The sequence below is a fragment of the Pelodiscus sinensis genome, chromosome 5 (assembly GCF_052426305.1).
Source record: "Pelodiscus sinensis isolate ZL-2025 chromosome 5, ASM5242630v1, whole genome shotgun sequence".
NCBI lineage: Eukaryota > Metazoa > Chordata > Testudines > Trionychidae > Pelodiscus > Pelodiscus sinensis.
In genome coordinates this window covers 132,036,363-132,054,435 of record NC_143056.1, presented here as the reverse complement: position 1 = coordinate 132,054,435, position 18,073 = coordinate 132,036,363, and the positions used below count along the sequence as shown (strand labels likewise).

At 46.3% G+C, this 18,073-nt stretch overlaps 2 protein-coding genes across 2 annotated transcripts; both read right to left on the bottom strand.

The window, feature by feature from the left end:
- Positions 1-6,464: 6,464 nt before the first annotated feature.
- On the bottom strand, positions 6,465-7,764 carry LOC149524402 (olfactory receptor 5J3-like). Its single transcript, XM_089778230.1, is given in 2 exon segments — positions 6,465-7,002; positions 7,005-7,764. Coding segments are annotated over 2 exon segments (954 nt in total). The 5' UTR covers positions 7,426-7,764; the 3' UTR covers positions 6,465-6,469.
- A 4,757-nt stretch (positions 7,765-12,521) lies between these two features.
- On the bottom strand, positions 12,522-13,824 carry LOC149524401 (olfactory receptor 5G9-like). The gene has a single exon (XM_089778969.1). The coding sequence runs from the start codon at positions 13,688-13,690 to the stop codon at positions 12,746-12,748; it is 945 nt and encodes a 314-aa protein (XP_089635095.1). The 5' UTR covers positions 13,691-13,824; the 3' UTR covers positions 12,522-12,745.
- Between the last annotated feature and the right edge of the window lie 4,249 nt (positions 13,825-18,073).

The following is an 18,073-nucleotide window of genomic DNA, read 5'->3' as shown; positions in this document are numbered from 1 at the left end:
GGAGAGGTTCAACCTGTACTTCCTACTGTTAGCTCACTAAAGGTAAGTTAGAAAGAACTCTTACTTCAGATCCTATCGTCTGAGTTCAGACTTCTCTCAAATAATCCTTTTAGATGACTACAAAGTCTCAGAGAGGTAGCCATGTTAGTCTGTAACTTTAAAAACGAGTAGTCCTGTGGCACCTTTGAGACTCACAAAAATGCATAGGATCATGAGCTTTCATGGGCAAAACTCACTTCATCAGATGGGGTGAGTTTTACCCGTGAAAGCTCATGAGCCTGTATATTTTTGTTAGTCTCGAAGGTGCCACAGGGCTACTCAATGTTTTACAAATTCTCAGTCGTCCCCCAATTGTTGCTGCTTTGTAACACAACCCCTGGCAGCTTTGCTAATCCCAAGCATTTAAAAATCACTAATCAGCTTTCCAAAAATCATGTGATTGGCTTAAAATTGGACGGTCTTTTTAAAACGATACGGAGTTTAGAGAGGGGCAGGGGATAGGTAATTCTCTTTGGTGCAGGATTTTGATCATTTAAAATTTGTTTGTGTTAGGAACAAACCCCCAGTATTTGAAAAGTCTCTGGAAAAGGGAACGGATCTCTATAGCCATGGGCCTTGAGCATTCTGCATATAGGGCAGCTCCAGGGATGTGGACCCAGAAAGCAGGAAACCGAGCAGGAATCTGATCTCACCAGTTTTCTCACTTTGGTAGCACTGCAGTGAAATTGGCCAATCTGGAGGAAATGTTCCAATTACTCACCGTCAGAAAATAGGAATGAAACTGTGTTTCACTGGAATTTTTCTGACCAGTTTGAATTCTGTTCTTTTGACTTGCCTGCTGGATTTTGAGGCTCTGAGGTGGGTCACATTATCAAGCTTTTCCCAGCAACCCCGGGGGCTAGAAACATACATAACATTTCTGAAAGTCTTCAGTGATCACGTGACAGAAGGAGCTGCATGGAGCTTTAAGAGAAGCACCAAATTTTGGGAGAGTTGGCAACAGTGCTCACAAGCTAATCTAAGCTCTACGAGCTTTCTGGCCACTTGTCATCAATCCAGATTGCCTTCATCTACCAGTGGTGTTCAGTTTAGAAAAGAGAAGACTGAGAGGGGACATGATAGTGGTTTTCAAGCATCTACAGAGTGTTACAAGGAGGAGGGAGAAAACTTGTTCATCTTGGCCACTGAGGATAGACCAAGAAGCAATGGACTTAAGCTGCAGCAAGGGAAGTTTAGGTTGGACATTAGGAAAAACTTCCTGCCTGTCAGGGTGGTGAAACACTGGAATAAATTGCCCAGGGAGGTTGTAGAATCTCCATCACTGACGATATCTAAGAGCAGGTTGGACAGACACCTGTCAGGGACGGTCTAGATGGTGCTTGGTCCTGCTGTGAGGGCAGGGGACTGAATTTGGTGTCCTCTCAAGGTCCCTTCTAGTTCTAGTGTTCTATAAATCTATGATTCTAGACTGAGATCAACTTTTAATTCCTGCTTCTTCTGCGGACTCCCTGAATGATTTTGGTCCAACCAGAATTTCCTCTTCGCCTCAGTTCCCTCTTTATAAAACCTGGATAACCATCTTTGCTTTCACCCACCCTCTTCCATCTTGTTTATGAGACTATCTGCTCCTGGGGGCAGGAACTGTCTCTTATTGTGTTTCCAGAGAAGCTAGCATGGTGGGACACCGATCTCTGACTTGTAGCACAACAGTACACGCCATACATTTTACAATCCTGACCTCTCTCTATAATTGACTGTCACCCAAGTCTAGAATCTGAAATCCTCAAAGGTTGCCCAGATCAGATCTCGATCCAGTTCCAGATCGGGAGCGTGTAACTCAGATTCATCTCTACGTATAATAGTGGATTCTTACCTAATATTCATCTAGACGTTTGTAGGTCTTCCATACGCTGCGTCCATTTTCACTGTTGTGTACCCTGAGACAGAAATATAAACCAACAAGCGAGTTAGTAAAATGTTGACAGTGCTAGCATCACACTTCCAAGGAGACGGGGAAAATGGCAAGTTATGTCCAGGAATCAGAACAGCAGGAAAGTTGTTATCCCCCTCCGCTGAAGGACTGACGCCGTGTATCATCGCTGCGGGTGGCAGAGAGCGTTCAATCTTTGCATCCCTTAGGGATCACGGTAGGGCATCGGAAACCATGTTTATATTCATGTCTGTGGCATTTGGGGATTGAGTCTCTGAAGTGAGTCAAACTGCAGTTTCAAACCCGGCACAAGGGGCTCATTACAAAGCCCTCTCTGGTGCCCTGCCCTGCCTCCAAAAGTTGAGCACGCTGAGTCGATTTGTTGTTTGCCTTGACTCAGTGTAACCCACACGCCTAGTGTGGTTACTGAGCAATGCAAGTGGCACCTAGACCACAGCAACATGAACTCAAGGGACTATGCAGCAGTTTAAAGACTAACAGGATGGTTTATTCGGTGACGCGCTTTCGTGGGCCAGTCACGCCAATTTTCTTCCACTATTTGATCTGAGGAAGTGGGTCTGGCCCACGAAGCTCATCACCTAATAAACCTTCCTGTTAGTCTTTAAACTGCTGCATAGTCCAGTCTTGTTTCAGCACGTCTGGCTAAGTGCTGGGCTGAGTCCTGCAAGCAGTGAGCTGTCCTTGGTCCTGTTGCTTTGCCAGTGAGCCAGGCATCTGTTCAGGCTCCAGGCAGCAACTGACTACTCAGGGTACATCTAAACTACACCCCTTTTTTGATAAAGGGATGTAAATTAGATGTATCAAAAGTGCAAATGAAGTGAGGATTTAAATATCCCACACTTCATTTGCATAATGGCGGCCGCGGCTTTTTCTTTTTAAACGGGCTTTTTGAAAAAAAACGGCAATTAAATGGGGCATTTTCAACAGAAATGCCCCGTTTTGAAAGATCCCAAGGGGTACAGGATCTTTCGAAATGGGGCATTTCTGTCAAAAATGCCCCATTTAATTGCCGTTTTTTTTCAAAAAGCCCCATTTCAAAAAAAAAGTGGCAGCTGCCATTATGCAAATGAAGCATGGAATATTTAAATTTCCACTTCAATTGCACTTTCGATACATCTAATTTACATCGCTTTATTGCAAAAGGGGTGTAGTTTAGACATACCCTCAACTTCAGTAGGTTTCCCGTATAAGGTGGTGTTTGTGTGACCATCATTTAATTGCACTGTAGTGTCCAGGAGATGGATTTCTTGTGTGGACTGGTCCAAGCAGAGGTTGATAGTGGGTTGGAAATTGTTGAAATTCCTGTGGGATTCTTCAAGGGTCTCCTTCCCCTGCGTCCATATGATGAAGATTTCATCAATGTCATGTAAATAGAAGAAGGGTGCTAAGGGATAGGGAGCTGAGGAAATGTTGTTCTAGATCAGCCGTAATAATATTGGCAGACTGGGGGGCCTGGCAGTAGAAGATGGGGTTCAGAAGAGACATTGTAAAGTGGGAAAGGACTGACTGAATGGGAGAAAGACACTGGTTGTGCCGAAAGATGAATTCTCAAACTGGAGGAAGATAGAAGGGGAGTTCCTGAAGGGTTGGTCTTGGGACCAGGGGGGCGGCAGAATAGCCAGGCCCTGGGGCAAGATGTGTGTGTGGGGCTCTGAGATCCTGGAATGGGCGGGGCCTTGAGTGGAACGAATGGGGGCTACCAGCCCTCAGCACTGCTCTTAGTGCTGCTCCCAGCATGCCTCACTCTGCTCCCCCTCTGCCTAAGGCAGCCCGGAATGTTCCGCGTGGCACGTGGGCGTGGCTCTGAGCACCGTCACTGCTGTGGTAGTGGCAGCAGTGGCCGGGATCCCTGGGTCCTATTGAATCTCCAAGCCTGCAGCAACTGCCCCATTTGCCCTTCTCCTCACTGGCGGGCCTGCTTAGGACCAGCCTTGTTCAATAATTTTATGCATGGCCTGGGAACGAGAGGTAGGAATGTGCCAATGATACACAGCGAGGGAGGCAACCTCCCTATAGAGGAGCATCCGACTCTTCTGCAGAAAGCTTTGACTTGACCTTGAACTGAGGGCCAAAGGGTGAAATTGAACTGTGCCAAGTGCAAGGCCATGTGCTCGGGGTCTAGGAATAAGAACGTCTTACAGTTGGGCGCGGCTGGGGAGGAGGGAGATTGGGCTGTGCGGCATGGTGCCAGGGTGACTGGGAGCCACCGTGGTAATGTGGCTGTAAGGAGGCAAATGCACGTGACTGTATGATAGAGTTGGATGGTGGGGTCGCTTGTGATGACGGGAGCAGGACCCCCTTGTGGTGTAGGACTTCTGTGACCAATGCCAATGTGTCAGGCCTAGCAGAGGTTAGGAAGGGACAGCTTCCCGCCCAGGTATTCTTGGGGAGGTTTTTGTCTTGAATCGCCTTCCTCTGCAGCATCCAGGATGGTTAAGATTGGAGATGGGACCTTGAATGGAGTGGGGTGGTGCGCTACGGTGGTGCGGGTTGTTTGCCGCATTATTTGGGTGTGTCTCACTCAGGACCTAGGGACCTCAAGAACAGGGGTACTGTTCTCTGATCAGAGGGTGGCTGCTAGGTGGGGTTGGTGCATGGTTGGTGGGTGACCCCTTGGCTTGGGGAGACATGTCCCACCCCAGACCCACCTGCCACAGCCCTGCCCACCACAGCCCTTGCTTCCCCCCCTCCACTGTAGCCTGCCAGCGCCTTCCAAGACTCCTCTTCCTCACCCCTTGCAATGTGGCTGCTGGCTCTTGCCCCCTTCCCTGCCCCAGAGTAGCACCCCCAAACTCAGCACGGCCACAGCCTCCCTGGCCCTGGAGCTCCTGAGAACCAGCAGCTGGGCAGCCAACACTGACTTCCCCAGGAATGAAGATGGCTCCTGCATTTGGAAAGCAGGATAAGGGACCTGTGGAAGGTAGGGAGGTGGGGTGGGTTCTTGAGTGGCATAAGGGATACGGCGTTCACCTGGGGAGCACATTTGGAAAGCAGGATAAGGGACCCTCTGAAGGAACAGAGGTGAGGTGTGTTCTTCAGTGGCTTAGGGGATAGAGCTTGAATGGAGTGGGGCCTGACACTGGTCATTGGGTCATACTTCTGGGGCATGGTGAACTCTTTGAGAGGTGGCCTCCCCAGAGCTCCAGAGAGCTGGCCAGCAGGCCTGCACCCCCAGCCAGCAAGGTCCTCCCTGTAGCCGAACCCCCAGCCCCAGCACTGTATGGCCAGAGTGGCCCTAGCCCCAGGAAGACAGGCGATGCAGCCCCCAGCTTGCCTGCCCCGGCCTCTGGTATCACAGCAGCAGACAGGTGGGGAGGGTCTGGGGGACTCCAGTGGAGAGTGGGTGAGGCAGTTTGGTCAGGCATGCCTTCCCTTGCCTAGGACACCCACCACCCAGGGGCTGGTGATCTGTGATGCAGGCAGGCAGACAGGACGATCTACTTGCCTTAAACTCTCTGACTACGGGGGGGGGGGTGTTTGTCAGAAGCCGTTTTGGAAGCCAGAGGCTCTGTTCCGAAAGCAGAGCAGGGCAGACTGAATTCAGAGTGTCTCAGAGCTGCCCGTCTCGCCCCATGGGTTAGGCTGGTGGTTCAGCGTTAGGGACCAATGTAATGCTTAACTAGACTCACTAAATGGAACACCTGGAGATGGATCGCGGCAGAGGCAATCTTTGGTTTTGCGTAGACAAGGCTTAAGAAACCAAGCATTCCAAAGTCAAGAAATCCAAAGCTTGGGAGTTAGTTTTTGCCTTCAAAGATGGTCTCACTTTATACATTTATAAAATACGTGCTACGTAAAACTACAATACAAAAATGCAACATACCATTTTTATTGTACACACAGCAAGTGACAGCTCAGGATATAGAGTCAGGCAGATTTTTACATCAACACGAGATCTACAAAATCTGCTAATTTTTGAAGCAAATCGATTGTTTTTGCAACTTAGACGATAAGAACATAAGAATGGCCATACTGGGTCAGATGAAAGGTCCATCTAGCCCAGTAGCCTGCCTGCCGACAGTGGCCAGCACCAGGTGCCCCAGAGAGGGTGGACCGAAGACAATGATCAAGCGATTTGTCTCCTGCCATCTTTCTCCAGCCTCTGACAAACAGAGGCCAGGGACACCATTTTTATCCCCTGGCTAATAGCCTTTTATGGACCTAACCTCCATGAAATTAAACTAGATACTTAGAGCTAAGGTTTTGTCTTTACTAAAATGAAAATACGAAAAAGAAAATTCAAATTAATGTGTTTGGATGTGTTAACTTCTTAGGTGAAAGAGACAAGCTTTAGAGCAAGATCTTTTCAAAGAAGAAGAGTTTCCAAAGTTGTCCTGGTAAAGGGTATTACCTCACCTAGGATCTTACAGCATTCAATGAACAGAGGACATCAAATAAGGGCAGCCACAAAATATATGTGCTGGGTGATACTTTTCACCTCTTTGTGGAAATTCCCTGGCTTCATAGCAACAGTGGGATTTCGATCTCCTACCATCTTTCCCCATTGGTTACTCTGAATTATGCTAGGATAGGAACTGACTGAATAAACATTTTCCTCTGTATTATTTTCTTCACAGCACATTTCACCTCCTTGTTCCTCAGGCTGTAAATGAGGGGGTTCAGCATGGGGATCAATATCGTGTAGAACACAGAGGCCATTTTGTCCGTGTCCATGGAATAGCTGGAGGTGGGTCGGAAATACATGAAAAGAATCGTCCCATGGTACATGGCCACAGCGGTCAGGTGGGAGGTGCAGGTGGAGAAGGCTTTGCGCCTGCCCTCTGCCGAGCGGATCCTCAGCACGGCGAGGATGATGAGCCCGTACGAGACGATGATGATCAGAACAGTGCTCATTTCGAACAAACTGCCAAAGATGAAAACCAGGACCACGTTCACATGGATGTTACTGCAGGAAAGCTTTAGGAGAGGGGTGAGGTCACAGAAAAAGTGGTTGACAACATGGGAGTCACAAAAGGATAACCTCAACAAGCCAATTGTGTGGATCAAAGAGTTCACCATGCCCCAGAAGTATGACCCAATGACCAGCGTCGGCAGACTTTCCTGGTCATCGTGACCGTGTAGAGCAGTGGATTACATATGGCCACATAACGGTCATACGCCATGGCAACTAGGAGGAACATCTCGGTGGTGGCAAATATAGCGAAGAAGCCATATTGCATCATGCATCCGCTATAAGAAATGGCTTTGGTCTTCTCTAAGAAATTGGCCAGCATCTTAGGAGCCACGGTGGAGGAGTAGCAGGCATCGAGGAAGGACAGGTTGCTGAGGAAGAAGTACATGGGCGTGTGGAGATGGGAGTTGATCTGGATTACCAAGATCATCCCTAAATTCCCCAGCAGGGTGATAACATAGATGAGCAGAAACATGACAAAAAGCGGGAGCTGCAGCTCTGGCCGATCTGTTAGTCCGACGAGAAAGAACTGAGTCACCATGGTATGATTGCTGCCAGCCATTGTCTTAGCTTCACCCTTAGCTATAGGGGTAATAAAATAGGATTATTTGTTTAGCATTGCAACCAGGGCCTGATGGTGCTAGGTGCTGTACAAATACAGAACAAAAGGATGTTCTCTGTCCTGAAGAGCTCACAATGTATTTCTACAACATCAGACAACAGATGTTTACAGGAAGATAGATCAGGTGAGACCAGGCAAGCAAAGAAATTCTGTGGATCTGCATGATCGATGGTGGGCATAGAATGTCACCTAATCCTATTACAACCCATGTTGGTCTACATAGTACCATCGGCTGGTGGACAACTTCCATCAGCTGGTTACTTCCCTCTGGGTGTTGTCACCGATTCCAAAGCCTCCTTATCTAGGTATCAGCTGCACAGTGTTTCCCGGCATGCGTTAAAGCAAAAAAATAAAGATTAAAATTGGTGTTCTGTCCTCCAGGATCCAAACAGCAGCTGTACACAAGTTTGTTGTCTGTCAACTGCTGCAAAGTCCTGGGGGGGGGGGGGGGGAGAGAGAGAGAGAGAGAGAGAGATTGAACTTGCTGTCAAACCCCAGACAGCTTCATCAGCTGTTTCTAAATCACTTTCAGTCTCCCAGGTGTCAACTCACAGGGCCATGGACAAACAGGATTATGGATTCACTTCAACACAGAGTCGATTAGGGGTAGTCTATTTTATTAGTCAGCAAGCACTACAGAGCAATGAATATACGAGTAAAAGGCACTTGGAATGCTTATGTCCCTTCTACTGTGGAGAGACCCATCCCTGGTCCTCACTTCAAGGGCTGTGGTCAACATGGCTCCAGCTGGGGCAATCCAGGGCACCCTGCGAGGTCTAGGTCCCTGGTGAAACTCACCAGGCACGGGACTCCCCACACTAGTTATAAAACAGTTGTTTACAGGGTGTGCGCGTACTGGCCCCACGCCACTCTTAACCTTCTCATGAAATTGAAATCAAGGTCAATGTGATTTATTCCTCATTGCATTCCCCACTCAACTGCATGAGCTGCAGCCGATAAAGGCTACCTGGTGTTTCAGGTTCCAGGGCTGAGATATAGGGCTGGGAATTTCCATCTTCAGCTCTCGGACCTGTGGGGCAACTTACAGCTTACACTACACCAGGCACTGGCCATCTGGCTAGGGAACACAGCCCCCTCATTGAGTTGAGGCTAAAGGGATGAATGAATTTGTAAAAGAGCTCATAGACTCACATTGTTCTCTCTGCTTTCTTTTTATTCACAACGAGTTGTACTTTAGGAAAAAACCCTTTTATATACAATGGAGTCATTCAGAAAGATCCTAGATCAGAAGATCCTCTAAGCATGTGCCTTGCTTTACACACACCCAAGAGTCCCAAATGGACGGGATCATCCGGGTGCTTAAAAAATGGGCACTCAGATCACAGTAAAATATCACTCACATGTAAGGAAGTGTGCCACAATGTAGCCCGTGAGTAGTAGTAATCATTTTTGTATTGTGCTCGCACCCACATCCCTACTTAAGGATCAGGACCCAGCTGTGCTAGGAGCTGAACAAACACAGAACAAAAGGACAACATGTTTATCCGTTAATACAGGAAAAGAGATAGCAGGTGGCTACAGCCAGAGACATGGGAGAAGAAAGCAACAATGAGGCATTAGTTGTCATTTTCAAAGGCTTAATTTTAGAGTGGGAAGATTATGTAGGTTAGACATAGTCACATTCATTTTTGATCATTTGGGGCCTAGAGTACTCACAGCCCATGGAAAAAATCACTCCACAAAAATATTTCCCTCATTTCACTAAAAAGAACATAAGAAAGACCAGACTGGGTCAGACCAAAGATCCATCTATCCCAGTGTCCCGTCTGCCGACAGTGACCAATACCAGATACCCCAGCGGGAATGAACAGAATAGAGAATCATCAAGAGGACCCATTTCCTGCCTCTGACAAACAGAAGCTAGGGACACCATTCCTACCAATCCTGGCTAATAACCATTGATGGACCTAACCTCCATTAATTTATCTAGTTTTTTTAAATGCTGTTAAAATCCTGGTTTTCACAACATCCTCTGGCAAGGAGTTCCACGGGTTGACTGTGTGCTGTGTAAAGAAAATTTTCTTTTTGTTTGTTTTATACCTGCTACCTATTCATTTCATTTTAGCCTAGCATGTAGCAAGTACTTACTTCAAACTTTTCAGATCACATTGACAATAATGACTTAAGTAGGGAGAACCTTCTTTCTTCCAAGCTGGTGTAATTCTGCACTGCACGCACAGAGAACACCAGGTAGGATTCTGGACCTAAGTATATTCTCCTGAAGAAAATAGAGTATTTATCTCATTATTTGTCCCGGTTTGGTCCCTCCTACATCCTGTCCGATTGTTTTTCACCTGAATAATGTTTGTTAAACTGAGAACGCATTGTCATCAACACAGACATTGTTCATAGAGATGTGTTTATTTTGGTGAAGTTTTCAGCCCAAAGTTTTCTGAGTTTTAGGCTGCATTTTCTGGTCAATTCCAGAGAGAGGAGAGAGAGAAAGAGAGAGGGAGGAGAATGGAAAACCTGTCCTTGTTGATTATCAAATGGACTTTTTAATATAATTTTATTTTGTGGAGCCTTTTGGAAGGTTTCATTTTCATTCCAATGAGGAATGGAGACAAATTTTGAAACCTTCAAGGTTGTCATGAAACAGAATCTACATTCCCTGGCTGTCTCTAATCTAGGAACCCAACCTGCAGGAAAGAAGCAACAAACTTACCGAACGACTCCACACTGAAGGAACGGTAGGATGTGAAAGGCCTTGTATGTATATAGCAGTGCTTGGCTTAGATCTGTGTATCAAGGCAAGTCACCTGAAATCTCCACATTTCCTCTTCTACTCCCAAACAGCCTCAAACTAAGCAATTCCGATTCCCACCCTAGATCTTTGTTCTGGCTGCAGAATAATTGTTCTCAGAGGAATTATGCTGGGAGAAAAAGAAATAGAAGACTCTTTTCCTAAAGACCCAACTGGGAGAACTCTCACCATGGTGATATAGCCTCATCCAGGGGTAGGAAATAAATTTTGATGGGGGCCACTCCTAGATTTTGGTAAGAAGTCAAGGGCTGTACTTTTCTATGGAAGGGATATAGGGTCTGGGATGGAGGTTAGGTGCAGAAGGGAGTTCATAGTAGGGGACTGAGGTCCAGGAGAGTCTCTGGGGCCTGAGAGAGAGCTTGGGTGAAGGAGGGAGTTGTAGCTTGGGGTGCGGAGTCTGGGAGGGACTATGGGTTCAGGAGAGAGTTCTGGCTGGGGGAGGTATGTAGGAGCAGGTACAGAGTCTGGGAGGGAGTTGTGACCTGGGGCAGGGGGGAGAAGCGTGCAGAGGGTTTGGGGAGTGACCTGGAGCAGAAGTTTTGGGGGCAGGGTCTGGGAGGGGTGCAGGAGAGGATTCTACTCTGGAGGAGAGACACAGGAAGTGGTACAGGGTCTGGGAGGAAGTTGGGTGCAGGAGGTTGGGGTGCCAGAGGCAGGCTCTGGCTGGGAGGTGCTTACCTAAGCCGCTTCCACACAGCAACCCCCTCAAACACTCCGGCTGGTTGATCCATGTGGCTCTCGGCGTTCCGAGTTGGGGAGGAGGCTTCATCCGCTGCCCCTGCCCCCAGCAAAATCTTTCAGTGCCTGATGGCTAGAAACCGGTCAAAGAGAGCTAAGAAATTGTGCTGCACTATCCCCGCCCCCAGCAAAATCTCTCAGCTCCCATTGGTTGATTTCTGGCCAATAGGAACTGAGAGATTTTGTTGAGGGCCAGGACAATGTGCAAAGCCCACAGGCCATATCTTGCTCACTCCCCGACTTAACACATGTCTCGCTCAAGTCTTTTGTGACCACAAACTGGAACTACAGGCCTTGTGTGCCACCTCTCCTGGGTCATGTGGCTTTGGGAGCTGTAATCAGGGAGAAGCCAAGCCACCATCCAACCAGAGAGCACCAGGCGGACTCAAGGCCACTGAGCCACAGATCATGCCAGGCATGCAGGACACTTGTGTTGCCATGACAAAGGGTAGGACTGTACCCACCCAGCCCTACCATCCACATAATTATTGCTTCCTCCCACCCGGCACTGGCTCATATTGTCTCCACATGACCCTGGTGCAGTCAAGCCTGAGTTGATAGCAGAGAATCTTGCAGAGCCTACCTGTATACACCTTGCTGCTCCGGCAGCTTCTAAAACACGGGACACTGAGAGCACTAGAAAGCTTACAGACTGTTTAAAGCTGTAGTGACCAACTTGCTAGGCCTAGCCACATGTGGCTATTTGGCGGGTTGAGTGTGGCTAGTTGGCTTCAGAACTGGTTGGACAACACGAGTTTAAAGGAAACTCACTTTATTCTTGTAAACTACAGCCAAGGGATGATATGATGGATTACCTGCCATGTATCACCACGCTGGTCTTTAGTATTATAATTTTAGCATAGCCAGTTATGTGTGAGAGGTTTCAAAATCATATCCCTGCCCCAAATAGCTTACACTCTCAATATCACACAAGAGTCGGTACAACACAGCCACTCGTACCTCCATATTGCAAGAGACAAACAGAGGCAAAGGGAGATTAAACCCAGATATTTAGGCACCTAAATCCCTTTTATTTCAATGAAGGGATTTCAATTTCAACTGAAATACCTTAAACAAAATCTGGCCCTACGTGAATTGATCCAGGTCACAAAGAAAGACTGCAGTGGAAAAGAAATTTAAACGGAGACCCCCTCAAATCTTAGGCTAAATTCATAACCTCTGGACCATCCTTCCTTTCTTACGTGTATGTCTTTCTGTCTGTCTATCCAAGTACATAACTATCTATCTATTGATCCCCAGATAAAAACATGTATCTTTCTAGTGTCTACCTGCCTGTTCCCAAACATAACCATCTATCTATAAAAACACTTCTCCATACATACCTACCTTTATTAATATTATGGTGATTTTAGGTGGGAACTATGGGACCAGAGGTAAGAGCAGTGGAAAACAAAAATTATTATATTCCAAGCATCTCCTCTTTATATCATCTGCTGAATTAACCAATAGAGTTCAAAAAGTAGTGGAACGAACAGTGGAGATGCCTGTATTGCAGCTATCACATACCAGTACCTAAGGGAAAAGCTGGAAGACTGTCATGGGACATTGTCTTTTAAAAAAAAATGCCACCTTCCTTCATTAGCTGGCTCAGGCTCTGTTTCCGTATTGTTTTCCCCTGTAAATTGCATAATAAATGACATTTCTGCACTTGGACTTAATGAGTCAGAACTTAGCTGATAATTGCACGCCAATATTGATCAGTAAAAAAAGCCATAATTACATAAAACGAGGAATAATTTTCTGGCGTATTGTCCTCCTCAGGGCGTCTTTCACCTCTTTGTTCCTCAGGCTGTAGATCAGGGGGTTCATCATGGGGATCACCAGGGTATAGAACACGGACACTGGTTTCTCCAAGTCTACTGAGCTGCTGGACGAGGGTAGCAAATAAATAAAGGTCAGCGTCCCGTATAACATGGAAACGACCGTCAAATGGGAGGCGCAGGTGGAGAAGGCCTTGTGCCTGCCTTCTGGGGAGCGCATCCTCAGGATGGCAAAGATGATGTACAGGTAGGAGACAAGGATGATGAGAATTGTGCCGATTGTTTCTACGGCCGCAAAGATAAAATGCACGAGCTTATGGATGTGAAGGTCAGAGCAGGAGATTTCTTGGAGCGGGCGGATGTCGCAGAAGAAGTGATCGAGGGCGTTGGAGGGGCCAAAGGACAGACTGAACACGGAACAAGTGTGCACCACGGCATTGACACAGGCGCAGAGGTACGCGCCCACCACTAGTTGGAGGCAGACTCTCCTGGACATGGTGACGTGATAAAGCAATGGGTTGCAGATGGCCATGAAGCGATCGTAGGCCATCACGGCCAAGAGGCAAAGCTCGTTGTTGGCACAGAAGGAGAAAAGGAAAAACTGAACCACGCACCCAGGGAAAGAAATGCTGTTCCTCTTTGCTAAGGAAATGGCCATCGCCTTGGGGGCAATCACAGACGAGTAGACAACATCTAAGAGCGACAAATTGCTGAGGAAAAAGTACATGGAGGTATGGAGCTGGGAGTCAGCTCTAATCAGTACGATCATCCCGACATTCCCCACGAGGGTGCAGACGTAAACGGCAAAGAAGAACACAAAGAGGAGGTTTTGCAGCTTTGGATTGTCTGTTATTCCCCGGAAAATGAAACCGGTCACTGTGGTACAGTTCCCTGGAGCCATTTATCCTGAGCAGAGAAGAGGCAGAGGGGATACAAGTAATGAGTACCACAAAAAGAAATCCAGTATACAGTGAAGATTTGTGTTATCTCTTAAGAAATGCCTGAACATAAGAACGGCCATACAGGGTCCATCTAGCCCAGTGTCCTGTCTGCTGACAGTGGCCAATACCAGGTGCCCTAGTGGGAGTGAACAAAACAGGGAATCATCAAGCGATCCCTCTCCTGTCATCCATTTCCAGACTCTGACAAACAGAAGCTAGGGACACCATTCCTACCCATCCTGGCTAATAGCCATTGATGGACTTATCCTCCAGGAACTGATCTAGTTCTTTTTTGAACCCAGTTAAAGTTCTAGTCTTCACAACATCCTCTGGCAAGGAGTTCCACAGGTTGACTGCAAGCTGCATGAAGAAATATCTTCCTTTTGTAGCAGGTTTAAAACAGAGAAAAAGACGTTTTTCTTCATTTAGCGCACAGTCAACCTGTGGAACTTGATAAATTCATGGAGGTTAGGTCCATCAATGACTATTGGTCAGGATGGGTAGCAAAGGTATGAAGGTTTTATCCAACACACACTGAAGCCAATGGAAGCTTTTCCATTTACTGCAGTGCACTTTGAGTCAGGCTTGTTGAGAACATGAAATCTGACATTAAGAGCTAACAGAGTGAGAAGCAAGGAAAGGTAACAGAGTATCTGGACCTTTTGCAATCCCTGAAAGATACTTTGACGGCACATAGACTAGTAAAGTTCACAAAGAATTAGAAATGTACCTGAACTGAAAGGGGAAAAACATTCCCTCTTTTAATGAACTACTAAATACGAGACTTTAAATGCATCAGAATCAGGAAATTGAAAGCACAAGATGTCTGTGACAGCCTTAACAAATGAGTAGAAACAGAATCCATACCAAAACATATGACCTGGTCACTGGTCAACTTAGCCAATATAATATAGAGCCAAACCCAAACATATTTCTACTTGGGCTCTTACCTTAAATCTCTTTAAAGGTAAAGGTAAGGAGCCAGATCCTGAGCTGATATAAAGTGGAATAAGTTAAAAACTCTTAAATCAGTACTTTAATAGTTGGGGAACATTTTTGTGTAAAGTCTTACAAATTACAAATAAAGACGTGGGGAACAACATAGTTGCATAAATATTCGGTCACTTTCCTGAGAGATGCAAATGCATAAAATGGCCTAATTGGTTGCTTTCTATTACAGCTCCTATTTTTTTCAAATTTCCCCATCTATGATTATGAACAAGGTCACTAATACCAAAGTTCTTGTCTTTCTTCATGAGACAAAGAAACACCAAAGCTAGAAATTAAAACATGCATATGAAAAGGGAAGCAGAAAGTTATGTTCATCTTTTCAAGCCCTGTTTCTTGCTAATGTGACTATTTTGGTGCTAGGTTTACAGGATCTTTTACTTTATCAATGTGAAAAATTAACACACACACACACACACACACACACACACTTTTCAATTGTCCTGTTTGGATTAAGCATATTTCCCTGTAAGAGGAAACCGTAAGAAAGCTTCAAGAAAAAAACATATTTTTACATTAAACAGACCACTGTAAACTATATTTTCCCACCAAATGGACATTTAATACATTATTATACAATATATCCTTTAACTGATCTTAGAATATCATCCACTCTTACCTTGTTCTAACACACAACAGCCAGAACACTTTCAAATGCCGTGTTCCTGTTTTACTGTGATTTAATGTGGGACAGAAAATAAATTAATTCAAGATTCAGTTTCAGAAGAGCCAAAATTGCTAGCAAAAAAACCCCTAATTTCTAAGTGAATCACACTCATGCTGTAGCTATTTGGAGAAAGTGAACTGAAAAACAATGGCAAAGAAAAAGAATCCCTTTAAAAAGATAGAAGGGAGCATTTTGGAATTTCTGAAGTTTGTTTGCTTGCTCAGAAGCAACTGACAATTTCAAATATATTTTCCAAGTCAGCATTTCTGAAATGCCGATAGCAAAGTTGGCAATAACAAATCTCACTTTATTAATATAGCACAACCACCAGATCCAGCAAGGAAGTGTGTGGAGAGGCAGATAATCTGTCTCATATAAGAACTCTAGATCCTTTCTGTAATTAAAACCATTAGGAGCTGTGCTATTTATAACAAGGCAATTAAAACCACAGTTTTGGACTACAATCTGATTACATTCAATAAACAGCATTTTTGTTAAAGTCGATAAGATTATATTCCCAATGGTCAATTCTCTATTAACTCAGGAGATATGAGTGAACAGCAAAGTTAAGTCAACGTGGCTACATTTAAACTATGGGTGAGCCCCTCATGCCCGCTTGGGCCCCTGGTACCTTGGGCCACTTAGAACTGGAGTTATGCTATGAGGAAGCAGAGGCAGCAAGTGAGTTTGAAAAAACTTCTCCCTTAGTAGCCAAGTACCCTACTGAACACGAAGTAAAACATCTCTCTGTCTCGCTCTCTCACCTGCCTAGCATCCAGTATCTTATCCTCCTGATCAACACCTGGCTACAAATGTCTAGAACGGCTCCATAGATAATACAAACTGATCTTCACCGAATGGGTCACAAGGAGACTTTGGGAGTAGGAAATGCAGATCAAACAGCATCAAAAAATGCTTCCCTTAGAAGCTAGAAGGGTCCAGATGTGCCTGTTTCTTCTTCCACTTCAAGCAAAGGAGGAAATCTGAAATACGCAAGAGCCATTTCATTCCATTATTGGTTTGCATCCACCTAGAACCCATGAAACCTTCCTTGGGGCAGAGACTGGTGCATGGGGGAAGCCAATACTGCCCCTTCCATACTGCACCATATTCGTTCACCATCTGCCTTCTCCGGGGCTGTCGATTGGGAATAGTCCACGCTGGGAAACTTTAAACGAACATGTTTGATATTCAAATAAATAAAACACAGTTTTAGAAAAAAATCGCCATTAAAAAAGAGGCCATTTTAAACAGACTCATTTCTCTTTCATTTGCACAGGGGGTGAAACCAGTTTACTCACTAAAGCACAGCGGGCCAGATGCTGGGTTGGTATAATTGATTATTGACACTGATGGAATCATGACATTGACACCAGATGTTGATCTAGTCTCATACTTCCAAACACAGGCAGCATTCAGAATACTTTAGGTGGCTTGTCCCATTTCACTGCGAGTTGCATTGTGGGAGAAAATGAAGACAGCAGTTTGTGGTCCAAAACATCAACATTTTGAGAAAAACCATCTTTTATCTCAGTAGACAGGATGGGTTTGGGGGCTTTGTCCAGGAAGTAGAACTGAAAGACAAACCCAGCACTCACCTTAGTCTTTGCAGCGCAATGATAAAACTTGCTGCAAGAGAGGTCTCTCTTTTTTGAATTCAGATGGATGGGGGTAGGGGTAATTGGAGGCAGGGTTTCTTTGTTCTACCAACACCTGGGGAGAGAATTCCTCAGAGCTCTGAGACTCAGGTCAGGCACAAAGCATGGCTCATTAAAATAGCAGAGATGTCTCCTGGCAGCAGGAGGTAGTTAACCAGGAGAAAATGGTCGTCAAGTGTTGCTCATGTTCTTGGACATGATGATGCTTCTCCTTCTCTTTCCCCGTTTTATGCAGTCCTGAAATTGGAAAACCCTCCCTAGCAGGGAGCACGTCCGAACACGAGTACACAGGAGATGCACTCCCCGATGTCAATCACCGTGTCGAACTGTGATCGCGGTCTCTCCCAGGCAGTGGGTATCTGCAAGCCGCACGGCGACCAGGCTGGTGGGGTGGGACATTCCGGGTTTTACTGCGCTGTGCGGAGAGGGAAGGAAACGTTTGAAGCAGGAGCAGGGGAGGGTCCAGGACTCCAATAAAATGCCAGGAACTGCACCCTCTCATTCAGAGCCAGACTGGGCCCTTGCCAGAGAGTCTGCACGCATCACTGAGCTGAGCCCTAGCGGGTCCTGATCCAGCAGGATAATGAGGGTGATGCTGCAGCTGGGAAGATATGAGGCCCCTGCAGGCCAGGGTGTGGTCCTCACATTACAGCGGGGACCAGACAGCCCTCTGGAGTAGCCAGCTCTGGGCGGGGCAGGGGAATTCTGTGTGGGAACAGCCCATCCCAAATCACTGCCCTTTCAGCTGCTCCATTGAAGTGGGAGGAGAGTGCCCTTCTCTGGGTGTTACAGCAGATCTGCAGGGCCCCGATTCACAGAGGGGGCATGTTTCCCCTCCCATCATCTCACACAAGCTCCTCCAGGAGCCTAGATCAGCTGGGGGAGGGGATTTGACCGCAGCAGGTGGGGGATCAAGCTGTTACATTGTGTGTGGCCAAAGGAAGGTTAGAAATTCTGGCATAGTTGCTGGTGGCCCCCCAAAAACATCCCATTTAACTTTCCCATCTCAG